Genomic DNA, 16,748 nt, shown 5'->3' with positions numbered 1-16,748 from the left:
CATTGTTGGCAGCAGTCGAAAAATTATTATTAGTTTACATAATCAGTGTAAAAGATTGACAAAAATTTAATGGATTGAAAATTAATCAGTATACTAACCAAGTTACTATTAGAATGATAAAGCAAAACAATAAGTGCGATAAAAGTAGTTGAACACCTTAAAAATAATTTAGATTATAATGTATCTATTACAATTATGCGTAGTTTTATACGAAGCCATGAATATCGCGGACAAGTAGTCTAAAAATATTTAAATACATTGAAAATATATTTAATTTAAAAATATTAAAAATATTCTATAAGTGAAACGAACAGGAAGTATATACGTATATTCAAATTTAATATCACGCATCGTGTTTTGTCAGATAATTTTAGTGTTCAAAATAATGTATTATAATATTGCTCATGAAAGTTATGTAACTGATAGAGACATTTAAAAGTGAATTTTATTTTCTTAAATAAAATTGCACTGTTCTCTAATGAAAACATCTCCCATTATTTTACTGCAGATGTACAAATATTAAAACAAAGTTTTATAAAGAAATATATATGTATAAAATGTTCCGACTAGAGAATATGAACATAGTAATAGAGAATAGTGCGATTGGATAATCTCAGAAGTACAATGTTTGAGTATTCCAACGTTTTAAAATCTCTAAAGTCCAAAGTTTCAAAACTAAAAAAATCTTAAAGTTCAAGAATATCATACTTCTAAAGCCTCGAAGTCGCAGAATTTCGAAGTTGTATAATTTTGCAATTCAAAAACCCCAAAATTGCGAGCACGAACATTTAACAATAACAAACGGATCAACCCTACTGCAAATACTGTCCCATTAAAATTCTCACAGTAGAACACATCCTATACCAATGAGGATGAACCAATTCTAAACTCTCAAAGTTGCGAAATTCTACAGTCTCGAATCTCAAAACTTCGATGTTCCAACATTCTAAAATTTTGTAGTTTAAAAATTCCAAATTTTTAAACTCCAAAAGTTTTGAAACACCAAAACTTTAAAATTGCAGTATTACAAAACTTCAAAGTTCTGAAATTAAAATATTTTTAAATTCTAAGATCATTATCGCAGTGTTAAAAGATTTCAAAGTCTCGAAGTTAAAAAATTCCAAAAACTTGAAGTCCCAAATCCTCAAACTTCCAAAACAGTTACAGTCCCAAAATCTCAAAATTACGTTTCCAAAATCTTGCAGTTCTACAATCTAAAAATTTCAGTATTTCAAAGTTCCAATATCTCAAAACCTCGGAGCTTCGAAATTACAAAGTAACGAAATTAGAAAGTCCCAAATTTCCAATGTTAAAAAATTCCCAAATTTCAAAGTCTTATTTTCGAAAACAATTATTTTTCAAGATCAAGGCGTTTAGGATGCATATTTTGAAATAAAGGAAGAAGGAGGAGAAAGTATCGAATAAAAATATCTGTTAAATATTATTAAATATTCTATACTTTAAGATTTAGTGCCATATATGCAAAATCAGTTGACGATTCTTCAGTGAATTAGAACCCACATATCTTTCTGTTTTGGAGTATTTACTTTGCCCGGAAATGGACACACTGTCGCCCTCCGTCGGCAGTACGGTGAACCTAATAGTCACTTCAAAGCTCGGCCGATTTTTGTGAGTTTCATAGCTTTTGTTACGTAAACACAGTATAGGTCCTGTTAAAACAGAGAGAAAGGATAAAGGTAAATTCGTATGTCCCGAAATGTTGCAATATTTCGAAGTGAAAGTCAGTCACTGTTCAAACAAAAAGTGGCGCTTTTTACGCGGGAAAAAAAGTTTACAACCAGCAATTGAAAACAGTTCTCCATTTTCATGGAGAACTTTCGGACGCACATTTTCATAAATATGTATTGCAGCCTCGCAATTTCTCGACTTTCGCCGCGTTCACAATTTTCATTTACTCTTCATTTTTTCACGCTTCGATAATTGTTAGCGACGAATATTTCTGATAAATGATGAAACTTTTGTTTCTGAGTTGTATCACCTCATCAACTTTTATTTTCAGTAATGTCTGTACATTTGTTCCAATAGTTTTACATTTTTATCAATTCCTTTGTGTTCCACTATTTTGAATGAATATTCTTCATTGCAAATATTTTTTTATTTAGATCCTAACAATTACAGCCTGAGTCAGAACTGAATCAATATAGAGGCTATGAGGAGCTAAAGGGCCACTTTTCAATGGCCTCTATTTAGTATGTAAAAATAATTAATTGAAATTTAATTACTGTGACTTTTACTGGGATAATGGAATATTACATTATATAATGTATAATATAATAATATAAAAACAAATCAGACCGAAGTTATCACAATTTAATATGATATTGTGGAAAAAGTAATGTTGAGCAAGTTGCAATAATATCTATTAATGTATAGAAATCAAGATTTATATTTGTTATTTATAATTTTTTATTAACATTACACCTCATGTAATTTTATTTAGGACAAATTTCAACTTTTGAAGATTTATATGTTTCATTGTATTTTTATTAAAGACCGTGGAGCTTTCGACAGAAATATGTATAATTCCAAGTTATTAAAAACGTTGATGAAAGCCTGTCTGGGTTTTATAATTATAAAACTACTCTTAAGTAATTGAATTTTAAATAATATAATAAATTCAGTTTAAAAAGGAGTGTATACTGCAGAACAGAATTATAGCATCATCATTTTAAGAGCTCCGATGTTTTAAACGATGATTTCTGCAATGTATCATAATTATTGTATAATATAACTGCTGGTATTACAGTAATGATTTGATATATGTAAATCTTTCAGATCTGAACTTTCGTTTATATAATATAGATCCTACATTGATTCACGTTTTACCGAACGTAGAAAAGTATAGTGAGCGAAAGAGACATCTGAACAACCGAACGCAAACGAACAGAAACATATGCACTAATGAGACAATCTTAATGCAAGACTAAAACCTTATTATTTTTTATTTCCTTTTTATGAAACTTTTGCCAACATATTTGTAACATTTTCCTGATTAAAATGAGACCAAATACAACGTCATTTAGAATATTTTATTGTAATTCCAAACATTATGCTTACATTGAAAATTTTATACCAATAAGTTATTGCAAGTAAATATAAGTAGTTACATTTTCGTTTCAACAAAAGTTAACATACATATCGACAGAGACATCTCAATAATTTCTATAATTGAAGACAAACAATCTGAAATTAGCAATTATTATGAATTTTATAAACCTGTTGTTAAAATCGTATATTATTATATCCGTTAACCATCAGAACACAATATGCATTATTATGCACATTTACTTTACATATTATTTCAATAATTTCGAATTCGGTTATTAACTATGTTTATAATTTGAATTTTATAATAAATACAACATGATAAATTAATAGTAGTGGCAGCGGTTATAACACAATTCATTGTAATTTTGATAATGATACTTGTATATAATCAAATATGTAAATGAAAGAAATAGGTAACTAGTATTTAAACTGTAGACCTTTCCATCTATAGTTAAGCATTGAACTGCGCGTCTATGCACAAGGGTTCATATGTTTGTGGTTTGTGCGTCAACAAATGGTTCGTGTGTCATTATATTGTACTTCAAAATTTAAAGATTAACTATGTACCTTTAAATGCTTATATCTTTTAAGTAATTAGTCTTCTATCCCCAAAATGAGGTACACGAATTATCAGTTAGATCTTCTGAAGGCGATGAGTTTCATAAACGAATAACATTTGGGAAGTTCCCTTTATTAAATGATAATAATTATAAGAAACTCGTAAAATTCTTGAAAAAAGCATAATTACAATGCAATGCGTTATTTGAATTTATGAACCCAAGACTTACAATTTTAGAAGGAGGTTCTGATTCTCGATTATTATCACCTAAGTCCGTTACAAAGGAATTTGTTGAATGAGATAGGAAATGCCATGTTCTTCACAGTTACAACGAGGTTACTAAAAGCCCAAGAAAGTCGACAATGGAATGCCCGCGAAAGAAGTTTATTGCGGAAGCAATAAGTTTCTGGAACCCGTTCTACGAAACGGGTGAAGTTCAAAATACACATTTATCAGACGTATTCGGAATTGTGAAATGTCTTCAGAAGTTAATACAAAGACTTCTGACTTTTCACTGAACTGTCATAATTCAGTGTCACAACATGTACAGCGCTTAAGGTGATTCCATAACAGCCAACTTCAAAAATTGTAGCAATGATTTTGACAAATGTTATCGCAGTCAAAACTTTTATTATAAAATATTAAACTTTTAATAGGATTGGCAATTATATATGAAATTGTAAAAAAGTAAATATTTTTCTTATCAATTGTTGGATATAAGCTATTAAAGAAAAGAACACTTTGTTTTTGAAACTGTAAAGTACCTTCATTTTTATTTTAATAATTTTTATTATATTCTTATTGTAGCGGCACATGGTTCGCAGCGTTGGTAGAAATTAGCATTGACCGTTTACAGATGTTTAGGTGTAGGCAGTTAAGCCTACCCTAAAGTCTGTAAGTCGGCGAAATTATTTTATGTTTTTTGGACGTGCGTAGCTCAATAGACTACCCTACCATAAACGCTGCCAGCCATGTCCCGTTACGGTTCATTAGGCCACATGGTCAGCGCGGTCCGGAAGGACATTTTCGACTCTCAAATTCTAATTTACAATACTCTTTCCCCCGTCGAAAATGGGAGGACTCTGCGAGAAAAATAACTCCACCCTCAACTGTGTAAGGAGTTACGCCTTCTCCGAAAAGTTTATATATACTGCGGAAGGGCGTCAAAACAGATATAATCAGTCGAGCCTCCGATTCTGCATCATCGAACATTCTATACTGATTCCGTAACATTGTATTCAATAGCATTTCTGTAATATCACACATAGTCTCCATAGTTCACATTAAAACACCTTACCTCTTGCAAACACACTGTTGCGAGTAATATTTATTCATTTCACACCTAACCTACCTCGCGACAATTGGTGACCCCGACGTGATCACGGCGTGAGTGTTACGTGATTTAGTGGAAACACAGTGATAAAGTGCAAAAAGACACAGTTAAATATAAGAGACTTCATACAGACATTTACTTAGTTTACATAGAGACACACATAGTTATATTTAGTTCAATAAGTGCGAATTTAGTGTTAGTGATGGCTGATGAAGATAGAGACGTTTTCTTCAGCCCGCAAAAGAGTGGAAATCTGCAGCAAGGATCAAACCCCTTTGAGGTGTCGAACATCGACCGTGTGGGCATCAGAGTTCCACCCTTTTGGTCCAGTAACCCGCTGCTCTGGTTTCATCAATTGGAATCACAATTCGCACTCAACAACATAACTGTGGATTCCACAAAATATTTCTATGTGACGTCGTTTTTGGACATTAAATGCTTGCAAGAGGTCGAGGATGTTATACAAAATCCTCCTGCAACTGGCAAATACGAGAAGATCAAGGAGGAGCTTATACGGAGGTTATCCAGATCGCAGGAGCAACGGATTCAGCAGCTCCTGGAACATGAAGAAATTGGCGATAGGACACCTTCGCAATTTTTACGCCATCTCCGCAACCTGGCTGGGGATATTAAAGTGCCGGAAAATTTCCTGAGGACGATCTGGATGAATCGACTGCCAGCATCAATGCGGACCATCCTCGCCACGCAGATGGATGCATCTCTCGAGTAGATGGCGGAATTGGCCGATAAGGTCAATGAAATCACGCCTATCGGGAAATGTGCTGCTGTGTCCACGGACACCCGATTCGAGCTATTGTGCGAGCAGATGGCGCGTTTAACACAGCAAGTTGCGGAGCTTGCGAAGCACAGCAATTCCACGCATCCAGGGAGATCCACTTTCCGCGGACGGAAAAAGTGGCGCAACTACGGCCGCAGCTCCAGCCGAGGCAGAAACAACAGCCGCAGCCCCAGCCCGTCGCAGCCAGGTGTATGCTGGTACCATCGCAGGTTCGGGGACAGGTCAACGAGGTGCACCATCCCCTGCACCTACCCGCAACGTCAACAGCAACACCAGGGAAACGAGACCGATCGACCTTAGATGCGGCAGAAGTCGTCGATCCAGCCACGAGCCGCCTATTCTTAAGTGACAAAGACAGTAAGGTAGAATTTTTAATAGACACTGGCGCCGATATCAGCGTTTATCCGCGAAAATTAGTCAAGGGACATCCTCCCAAAAGCACATACACTTTGTATGCCGCGAACGATTCTACCATCTCGACGTATGGCGATATCGTTTTAAATCTAAATTTAGGATTGCGGCGAATTATCAAGTGGAAATTTATAATCGCGGATATCACAAAACCAATAATCGGCGCGGATATGCTTAAGTATTACGGCTTGTTGGTAGATTTAAGGAATAAACAGCTAATCGACACTGAAACAAAATTAACGTCACGAGGAAAACTGGGGATTGCCGATTTAAATTCAGTCAAAACAATTGTCGGTGACTCTCCATACCATAAAATCCTCACAGAGTTCATAGATATCACCATTCCCACACGTACACATACAGGCACAAAACACAACATTACACACCACATTAAAACGACTAAAGGACCATCCGTGTTTTCGAAACCACGTAGGTTAGCACCTGATAAATTAAAAATAGTAAAAGAGGAATTCGAGCATCTTTTGGCCGAAGGTATAATTAGACCTTCGAAAAGCCCGTGGGCTTCGCCTTTGCATTTGGTTCCTAAAAAGGACAAAGGTTGGAGGCCGTGCGGGGATTACCGAGCACTAAATGCACGTACAGTACCTGACCGTTACCCTTTGCCGCATATCGAAGATTTTTCTAGTTTATTACATGGCAAAACCGTTTTCTCCAAAGTAGATCTTGTTAAAGCATATCATCAGATTCCCATAGAACCTTCAGACATAGAAAAAACAGCAGTTACTACTCCCTTTGGTTTGTTTGAGTACGTCAAAATGCCATTTGGTTTGATGAACGCAGCTCAAACATTCCAAAGGTTTATTAATGAAGTATTATTTGGCTTAGATTTCTGTTATGCATATCTAGATGATATTTTAATAGCTTCGCGTAATGAAGAAGAGCATTTAGATCACATTCGCCAACTTTTCAATAGACTTCAAAAATACGGTATCATTATTAATCCTGCTAAATGTACATTCGGTCAAACTTCAATAGATTTTCTTGGTTATACAGTAAACAGTAAAGGTACTGCTCCAAATCCAGAGAAAGTAGATGCCATCAGAAATTTTCCAAAACCTCAAGATATTAAAGAACTCCGACGTTTTTTAGGGATGTTTAATTTTTATCGTCGCTTTGTCCCTAACGCCGCAAAATTACAAGTCCCATTAACAGATTTATTAAAGGGTGCACCTGCTCGTGGTAATCCTCGTATTGCCTGGTCGAAAGAAGCCGAACTTGCTTTCACCCAGGTAAAGGAAGCACTTGCGGAAGCGACCCTTCTGGCGCACCCGGTACCTGGCGCTAAGCTTAGCGTTACCGTGGATGCGTCTGATTTCGCAATCGGAGCGGCACTTCAGCAATGGGTGGATGATACCTGGCAGCCTTTGTCCTTCTTTACAAAAAGCCTTTCGTCAGCCCAACGAAAATATAGTGCATATGACCGGGAATTATTAGCCGCTTACACCGCAGTTCGTCGTTTTAAACACAACCTTGAAGGTCACACATTCACAATTTACACTGATCACAAACCTCTGGTTTACGCTTTCAAACAGCGGCCAGAGCGTTCCACTCCACGACAGTTCAGACATCTAGATTTTATAGGACAATTCACTACAGACATTCAACACATATCAGGGAAAGACAACATAGTCGCGGACGCATTGTCCAGAATACAGGAGATTAATAAACCCGTTGATCTATCGGAATTGGCACAGTCTCAACAGACAGATGAAGAGCTTCAAAGTCTCTTGCTGTCTGAGACTGCCCTTAAATTAAAGAAAATTAGGTTCCCGTTTAAAGATCGCGAGTTGGAAATTTTTTGCGACACTTCTTCTCCTACCGTTCGTCCATATGTACCCGCAAACCTACGTAAACAAATTTTTAACACACTACACAATTTATCACACCCAGGAGTTAAAGCCACACGCAGACTGGTTACTGATCGCTTTGTTTGGCCATCTATAAACAAAGATTGTAACACTTGGTCTAAACAATGCATTCCTTGTCAAAGAAACAAAATTACACGACACACCTCATCTCCGTTAGGCAATTTTTCATTACCGGTTTCACGATTTCATCACATTCATATTGACATAGTAGGACCATTACCCATTTCACAAGGATACAGGTATTGCCTTACCTGTGTCGACCGCTTTACCCGCTGGCCAGAAGCTTGGCCGGTCGAGGACATAACAGCCGAGACAATAGCAAACACCCTTTTAGTAGGTTGGATATCACGCTTTGGTGTTCCAGCTATTATTACTACAGATCAGGGTAGACAATTTGAATCTCAACTTTTTAAAGAATTAACACAGTGTCTTGGTTCACATCATATCAGAACTACCGCTTTTCATCCTTCATCTAATGGTATGGTAGAGAGATTGCACCGACAATTAAAATCAGCAATCCGTTGTCATGAGACCGACAAATGGACCGAGGTACTCCCACTAGTCTTATTAGGTATTAGATCCACATATAAAGAAGATTTGCACGCAACTCCAGCAGAATTAGTATACGGATGCACATTAAAATTACCGGGAGAATTTTTCAATAAAGATCAAAATAGTCCAGTGACGTCCGATTTTGTTTCACACTTCAAACACACAATGAAAAACATACAACCTTGTAAACCTTCACGACACGGCACACATACACCATTTATACACAAAGATTTATACACATCAACACATGTATTTATTCGACACGATGGCGAAAAACGTTCTTTACAACCGCTGTATGACGGACCATATAAAGTTATCAACCGTAATAGTAAATATTTCACTGTGCTAATTAATGATCGTGAGAAAAACATTAGTATCGATAGGTTAAAACCTGCGCATGTAGAACCGACTCAACTTGTAACGAACAATACTTCCGATACACGAAATGCGAGCGATCAAGCAAGCCGTAGTCCTAAGAGCATTTTGAAACAAGCTGTGCCAATTAAAACACGGCATGGCCGTATAGTTAGATTTACCGAGCGTTATCAGGCATAAGTAACCGATGTAAATAGTTTTTCTTGTCTGTATATAGTTTTTTTGCGCTCTATCTTGTATTACTGTTAGTGTATTTTCATGTATGTAAGTATGTATGTATGTATATAGACCATGTAAATTTTGTATAGCGTTATCACTGGCAAGGGGGTGATGTAGCGGCACATGGTTCGCAGCGTTGGTAGAAATTAGCATTGACCGTTTACAGATGTTTAGGTGTAGGCAGTTAAGCCTACCCTAAAGTCTGTAAGTCGGCGAAATTATTTTATGTTTTTTGGACGTGCGTAGCTCAATAGACTACCCTACCATAAACGCTGCCAGCCATGTCCCGTTACGGTTCATTAGGCCACATGGTCAGCGCGGTCCGGAAGGACATTTTCGACTCTCAAATTCTAATTTACAATACTCTTTCCCCCGTCGAAAATGGGAGGACTCTGCGAGAAAAATAACTCCACCCTCAACTGTGTAAGGAGTTACGCCTTCTCCGAAAAGTTTATATATACTGCGGAAGGGCGTCAAAACAGATATAATCAGTCGAGCCTCCGATTCTGCATCATCGAACATTCTATACTGATTCCGTAACATTGTATTCAATAGCATTTCTGTAATATCACACATAGTCTCCATAGTTCACATTAAAACACCTTACCTCTTGCAAACACACTGTTGCGAGTAATATTTATTCATTTCACACCTAACCTACCTCGCGACACTTATAAAACTCTTTAGTTTTTTAAATTTAAAATAGAACTCTCTGATTATAATTAGAAATATACTTCCAGTATTTCAATAAAAGTTTGTTATAAAAATATTTTTCTTCAAACGCCGCGTCTATGCATATTTGCTGTGTTCGAAGTATAAAGAAACAAATGCAAATTTTGGCAGAATACGGAGTGTTTAAAAAAATTAAAATTCATTTTTATTTAATTTTTATTAGGGTCATGATGATTAATAAGCAAATGAAAAATACTGAACACGAAAATATTAAATTGCCTTAAAAGTATAAGAATGTATCGATTATGTTCATGAATATAATGTTTGTTCTATTACTTCAAAGTGTCCTATAGAAAATATTCATATACCAATCCATTACAAGTAAAATTTTGTGAAATTGTCGTTTATTACTTAACAGTTTATAACAGCTTTTTACTATAAAATTAATTTAAATTTCATTTTGCCTACGAATTTTTCAAAATTTAAGAAATGCACGAATACTTATTGTTTGCATTATATATTTCTATTAATATTTCATTTCCTCTTGTTAATTACAGAAATTATACAACTAATTTTTTTTGCTAAATTTATTCCAAAAATATCCCAGAATATGTATATCATCATTGCTTATAAAAAATTACGGAATAAACAAGAATGTCATAAATTCCATTCACTGTGCATATAACAGCACAAAACAATAAAAAATGTGAAATAGAGAATTATCAACTGTGCTTCATAATTCTACAAAAAATGTATTTTTAGTGATAATATATAAAATTGTTTGTATTCTATCGTACTACAGTGCAATTTTAACGATGCCATTCATTTTAATCTGCAAGTACGTTCAATTTACACAAAGTGATACATTTCGTATTTCAAAGCACCAGAATCCTTGGATGCAACTATTTTTCTTAATATTACTGATGCAGTTCCTTAAATCTCTGCTACAATAGATGTAGATATTATATTGAATTTGCTGATCTGATACGTTGCATCGAATGTATCGAAGTCATGCTAGAAAATCTTCGAATAAACATTGCCGTTACAATGACTTAGTAGACCGCCATTTTAGTTAGTAGATCTATTGAAATTCCGTGTTTTGTGCCCGTAAGACTGTGAGATAGATTCTACTAAAATTTTAAATTACAATTTATATTTATATTTATCAGTCGAATTTTAACGATAGAAATAAGTGGCTGTTATTGAATCGTGAACGTAAGATGGATTGTAATGAAATTTTAATCTAAAAGATTCTATTTAAATCTGTAAATCGAATTGTAATGATAGAAATAACAGGATATTATCAAACGATGATATTAATTTTTCAAGGTGCATATCATATTCTACAGAATGAAAATGATACGATCACTCTATTCATTAAACCATTATTTAACTATTTTTAATAATATTGCCTGCTTCGTTATATTAATATTCGTTTCGTTAATTAATATATCTTAGAAATATATTAATAATTTTTAGAGGTATAAATGACAGACAAAAATTAAATTACAGTTCCTATAGTTCGTTGAAGTACCATTCCTAACTGTTTGTAAGTATTAAATTTAATAAGTAGTACATAAACAATCGCCCATCATTTCAGTAAACAAGAATAATTTATTTTTATTCGAAGTATGGATTCACATTATCCAAAAACTTCTGCTTCTCTATTATAAAAGCGTGGAGTATGGGATATCTCGAAAAACAGTTTCGACAACCGGTTGGGAATCGAAGAATTCCTCTACCAATAAGTTTTCCAAATTTTGGAAGCAGCAGTAGTCAGTGAGTGTCGAGTCTGGTGGATATGGTGAATAATGAAGAGTTTCCAACTCCAATTTCTTTGCCATGGTCATTTCTACGGTATGCGGTCGAACGTTGTCTTGCAGGAGGATTGATTAAATTTTTTTTGCTTCTTTAATCCAATTTCTCACCGTGACTTTGGTAGTGAGTTATTCACCTAATACTATGTTTGTATTATGCGTCGTTTCAACATTGTATTTTCACGGCAAAATAAAATAATCAGCATGAATTTTTATTCTTGTAAAATTATATAAAAATTAATAAAATCGATAAAACTAATGAGCACATTGAAACATGTGCGGGATTAATAGGCACAAATTGTAACAGTAATTCTACAATTATTAGAAAGCAGTATATGAAACGAGATTTGAGGCTTTCACGGCCCGGCGTCATACATTTTCAGAAACTTATAGCGAGCCGTCTTCGAGAATGCTGTTATAAACTAATAACAATTATACCTTTTATAAGCTGAAATGTCTTAAAACGCGTTTTTCTCGAAACGATATTTTTCGAACTGATAGCAGAAATATCTTGGACATTATTGATCCGATTTGCTTCAGATTCAATCGGATTATTCTACATATGAATGTGAAGCTGGGAATATCAATGGATTTTACAATAAAAACTACTACGTTATAATCGATCGCTTGTCATTTTATTGAAAATCGATACTTTCATACTTTTTAAATTGACCGCGATACGCCAATAATATTGTTACGCGTTTAACTATTTAAGTGTTTAATCGACAGCTGTAATTACCCAATCAATAATACCATTATTTAAAATCTAAAAATGCTGTTAACTATATGATTTTTTTGTGTTGAATTAAATATATTGTGGAGAATTCAAACCAGTTTGCATAAACTCATATTAATTAAAAAGTATTGTTGTATGAATATCACATTCCCAAAATCAATATCTGTTATTAAATCTTTTAGAAAGAATTATTTTTTGTAAAAGAAATTAAGTTTTCATTTAAATGCATTTAATAAAATAAAATAAAATAAATTATTTAATAAAATAAAAGCAGATGTTTTTCTCTATTGTAAGACGAGGTAGAAAAATGCTTGAAACGCTAACTGAGTTCGGTTTCAAAATACTATATATTTTAAATATATGCCGAATCCGTGGGCGAAATAGCGTCCTCGAGAGAAGGATGCCTTTCCAAGGTCTGTGGACGAACGCCTTTTCCAAAGGTCTCTAAACGAATGCCCTCTTCCCGTTCCGCGAGGTTTCCTAGTCCCCGCGAAACTTGAGGCCCTAGGGTTGTTTTATGGCCCGGACGTCAGGCCTCTACCCCGCGATGGTCGTCGTAGGACGGCCATGTGCCCGTCGTCCCTGCTTTGTTAGGGTGAGTCACTGGGATTTTCTAACACTATATTACGCAGTCATTTCAGTTGCAGATGTATTTCGGCGTCTTCAATTTCAGAGTCTATGTTTCAGTGCTCCTTATTATAATTCGGTGTCTGTGAATATCACTCTCTAACCTGGCTTTTGTCAATATGACCAATTTATTCCAAACACTGTCCTTTTGTGATAAATAATTTAATAAAAATAAAATACAAGTATTTCAGTCATGACGCACGACACACGCTTCACTAGTAGAGTTTGAACGACTTTGAGATTGTGGCAAATATCTGCATTTAAAGTTTACTCGCGAATAGAAATAAAAAGTTTGTAAGCACTGAATATATTCTCTTCTTAATATACTAAGCCATTTTACGATATACAGTATTGATTCGTAACAAACAACAGTTTTGTGATTCGTAACAAGCAAATTTCTATCCCCTCTTCTTTATTTGAAGTCGGTCGCTGAGGAAGAGATCCGAGAAAGAGTGAGAAGTCCGCGAAACCGAAGAAGTCATAAATTTTCACGGTCGACCGAACAGTTTAGTGGAAAGAGGACAGAACATATATATTGTTTTCTCACTCTGATGGATAGCGATTCTGTCGTTCATTCATCTAATCCTACATTGATTCGTAATAAGCAACTCGCTCGGGTCTGGCGAGTTGCTTGTTACGAATCAGGTATATTTTCGGCTTGCCTTTGTTCCCGAGCGCGACGACGCGACGGTAGCGGTAAACTATAAAGTAATCAGTCGAGCAGCGATGTTATTCTTTAGACAAGGACAGAACATAGCATGCTTTCCCTTTTTAATAGTAGTAAAATTTCGTGAATGGAATAATGTATCGGATTCGTAACAAGCAACCGGCCAAACCCGAGCGAGTGGCTTATTACGAATCAATACTGTAATATACTTTTTATATGAAGACCCGCTATTAAGTTTTAGAATGTAATACGACAGCGAGAGATTACACCTTCGATTAGTTTCTTTACCTGTAACAGCAGTAACACCCAACGAATCGTTGCATTCTATCGAGTATTTAGAGTTTATTGCTATTTACATTTGGTTGTTAGATACCTTCATTTTGGCAAGTAGAGTCGGTTATTTGCAGTTTCGATTCATGTCGAGGTACTGCTTGGGTTTATTACTTGCTACAGTCATTTTGTTGGCGGAAAACCGGGCCTATCATAACGACTTCCATTTTCACTCCAGTTTAAATAGCCAATAGAAATCAGAAACTGTATTCCTCATCCTTATTTTGTAATATTGTATGCGTACATCGTGCTTTCATTGTGTGAGAAAATTCACATTCGACTCTTAACTTTCATAGTATATAGTAACAAATTGTCATAGTTAGTATAGTTCACAAATTTGGAATGGTTCTTAGAGTGAGGAAATAGTTATAGCATATCTTAGTAACAATGAATTTAGTCGGCACGTCACGCGCAATATTCAACAAAGCTCGAACAAATTGATTTCAACCACGAGCGTTAACAAAGACAGCTTACAATTAATTTATGAAACAGTTCATGAGGTATTTCTTAAGGTTTTGAATGAGAACTTAAGTAATTTATAATTAAGTAACTTAACTCAATCGTCTATTTCGAAAATGACCAAAGTCCTTTTACCAAAAAAAATCAAATTTATTATAATATTCACACTTTTATGTTGTATTTTCGTTTTGAATCAAGTTATAATTAATATATTTGAAATCACTAAGATTTTGTGAAGTGAAAGTTAACTGATTAATCGAATGATTAAAATCTTTGTTTTGAAAGTGGCTTACGTGCCATTTTAAGAGTTTCTAACGGATATGAAATATGTTATGTAGTAAAACTTTTTGAGATAAGAGATTTATGTTTTATTATTAACAGTACTGTTCGATTAACTTAGACCATAATTTCTTGAATAATAATAATTCCATTGAATATATGAATTTAATATAACATATTAACACTATCAAGTCAGTAAAAAAGTAATAAATGTGATAAAAACTGATGATGGTATCCGGGCTGAATGCAGAATGTGCTTAAGAATATTCTGTTGACGATAATATGCAAAAACATTAATTGTAACATTAAAATTAGAGAAGAGTGAATTACAAATTACAAAATAATATTAATTTGAATATAACACTCTTTAATATTAAATAAAAGAAAAATAGTCAAGTGTATATTTTATAACATAAAATTTTATGTATATCTTTTTTATTTTGAGAAAAATTTATTTTTTTCCATGTTTATACCATTATAGAATTTGTAGAAGTTGTTTCGTTTTGAAAATGCATTTTGAAAATGCATTTAGGCCATTTATAAAATTAATCCCATTAAATTTATTTATGATTAAAACTATTATTTCTTAAACAATGTTAATTACGTCAATTGGCGTGGTAAATTATACATATACATTTAGAAACGCAAAACATTGTACTACCATATGATCCGTTATCAATATTTTGAAATTTGTTAAAACCTCTAAAATTTTTAATTGTACCCCACTTTCAAAATAAACTGCTCAACTATCAAAATCATCAAAAGTATTATACGCATTCTTTGATAAACAGAATTAGAATATATCAGTATTATCATCTTTATTTTGAATCCTATTTGTTAAGACTTATATTTAGCTTCCAAAATTTTGTTTACGTTTATTTACATATTTTTATCAATAATTTTAATGCAAAAGCTCCATAATTGTAGTAGACGCTCTAATTAGTACATCTACTCTATATTTTTATATTTTTAGAAAATAAGGTAGTAAACTTAGACTTATGTATCTAAATACTTGTTGCTGATTTATCTATTTTCAGTTCATTTAAAGAATGACTTAAAATGATTAATATCTTTCATCGAATTAACAATAAACACTTGCACAGATTTGAACATGTACAAAAGTGTGCAGTGTATAAAGGACAACCCAGAGAATTTGATTAGTACCGAAAATTTTACTTTAATTTCCCTTCGTTCGTTTCTTCGGTAAATATTTAACACGACTGCTTGATTCGTTTGTTTTTCGACAAGTACAGCAACCGGTAAATATCTGTCTTTTATAAATATTTATTAAGGTGCTTCATTTATATTGCACGAGAACGGTGTTCGAAATGCTTAAAGGGAAACTCCTCGAAATTAGTAATTAAATCAACTGGACCTTGAAGTTCGCATAATAAAACTTAGTACATTCTTTCGAGCTCTTTTCATAAACTTGAAAGCATCGCAGAATCATATTGACATAGTTATAACAAGTCCAAATAGTTAAGTATTCTACAACATATCTTACTTATTAAAATTTATGCTTGAATCCTCCCTCGGCAAAGAAGATCGTGTAATTAGAACTTCTGAAGTTTTCAAAATGTACACTCATCAAATCCTCGATGTAAAGGATCACTTCCTTACAAGATAACCTTTTTATTTCAAAGCGTTACAACTTTGTTACTTTTCAACGAAATAAAAATTTTTTTCGTCACACGATAATCAGTATACATTTATTTACTATTTTATTTTCTAAATTATGTTCCAAAAACCTATTTATCAGAAATCATTAAATAGTTGTATAATATTTTTACTTTTATTTAATAAAATGCAATTTTAATTATATGTATTTTATTTTATATTTGTTTTAAAATTCGTATTTATTTTAATATATTTTATAACAATAAATGACTTAATAATTTTATAGTTGTAATTGTAGAAAATTTTATTTTATAATTTATTTAGATTATGTAAGATTT

General features: G+C 33.6%; 2 protein-coding genes across 2 annotated transcripts in view; one reads left to right on the top strand and one right to left on the bottom strand.

The window, feature by feature from the left end:
• Positions 1-16,748, bottom strand: part of LOC100883712 (neural cell adhesion molecule 2) — a 250,926-nt gene that overhangs the window by 213,558 nt on the left and 20,620 nt on the right. The window lies entirely within an intron of this gene.
• LOC143265296 (uncharacterized) lies at positions 5,164-5,691 on the top strand. Its single transcript, XM_076536581.1, has one exon. It carries the CDS (start codon positions 5,164-5,166, stop codon positions 5,689-5,691), a length of 528 nt encoding a protein of 175 aa, XP_076392696.1.

This window comes from Megachile rotundata, chromosome 10 (assembly GCF_050947335.1).
Source record: "Megachile rotundata isolate GNS110a chromosome 10, iyMegRotu1, whole genome shotgun sequence".
Lineage (NCBI taxonomy): Eukaryota > Metazoa > Arthropoda > Insecta > Hymenoptera > Megachilidae > Megachile > Megachile rotundata.
The sequence above is the reverse complement of the archived record's forward strand: the minus strand, read 5'-3'. Positions and strand labels throughout refer to the sequence as shown.

Excerpts from the sequence above, each read along its gene's own strand:
- LOC143265296 (XM_076536581.1), top strand. The coding sequence starts at position 5,164 with ATGGCTGATGAAGATAGAGACGTTTTCTTCAGCCCGCAAAAGAGTGGA.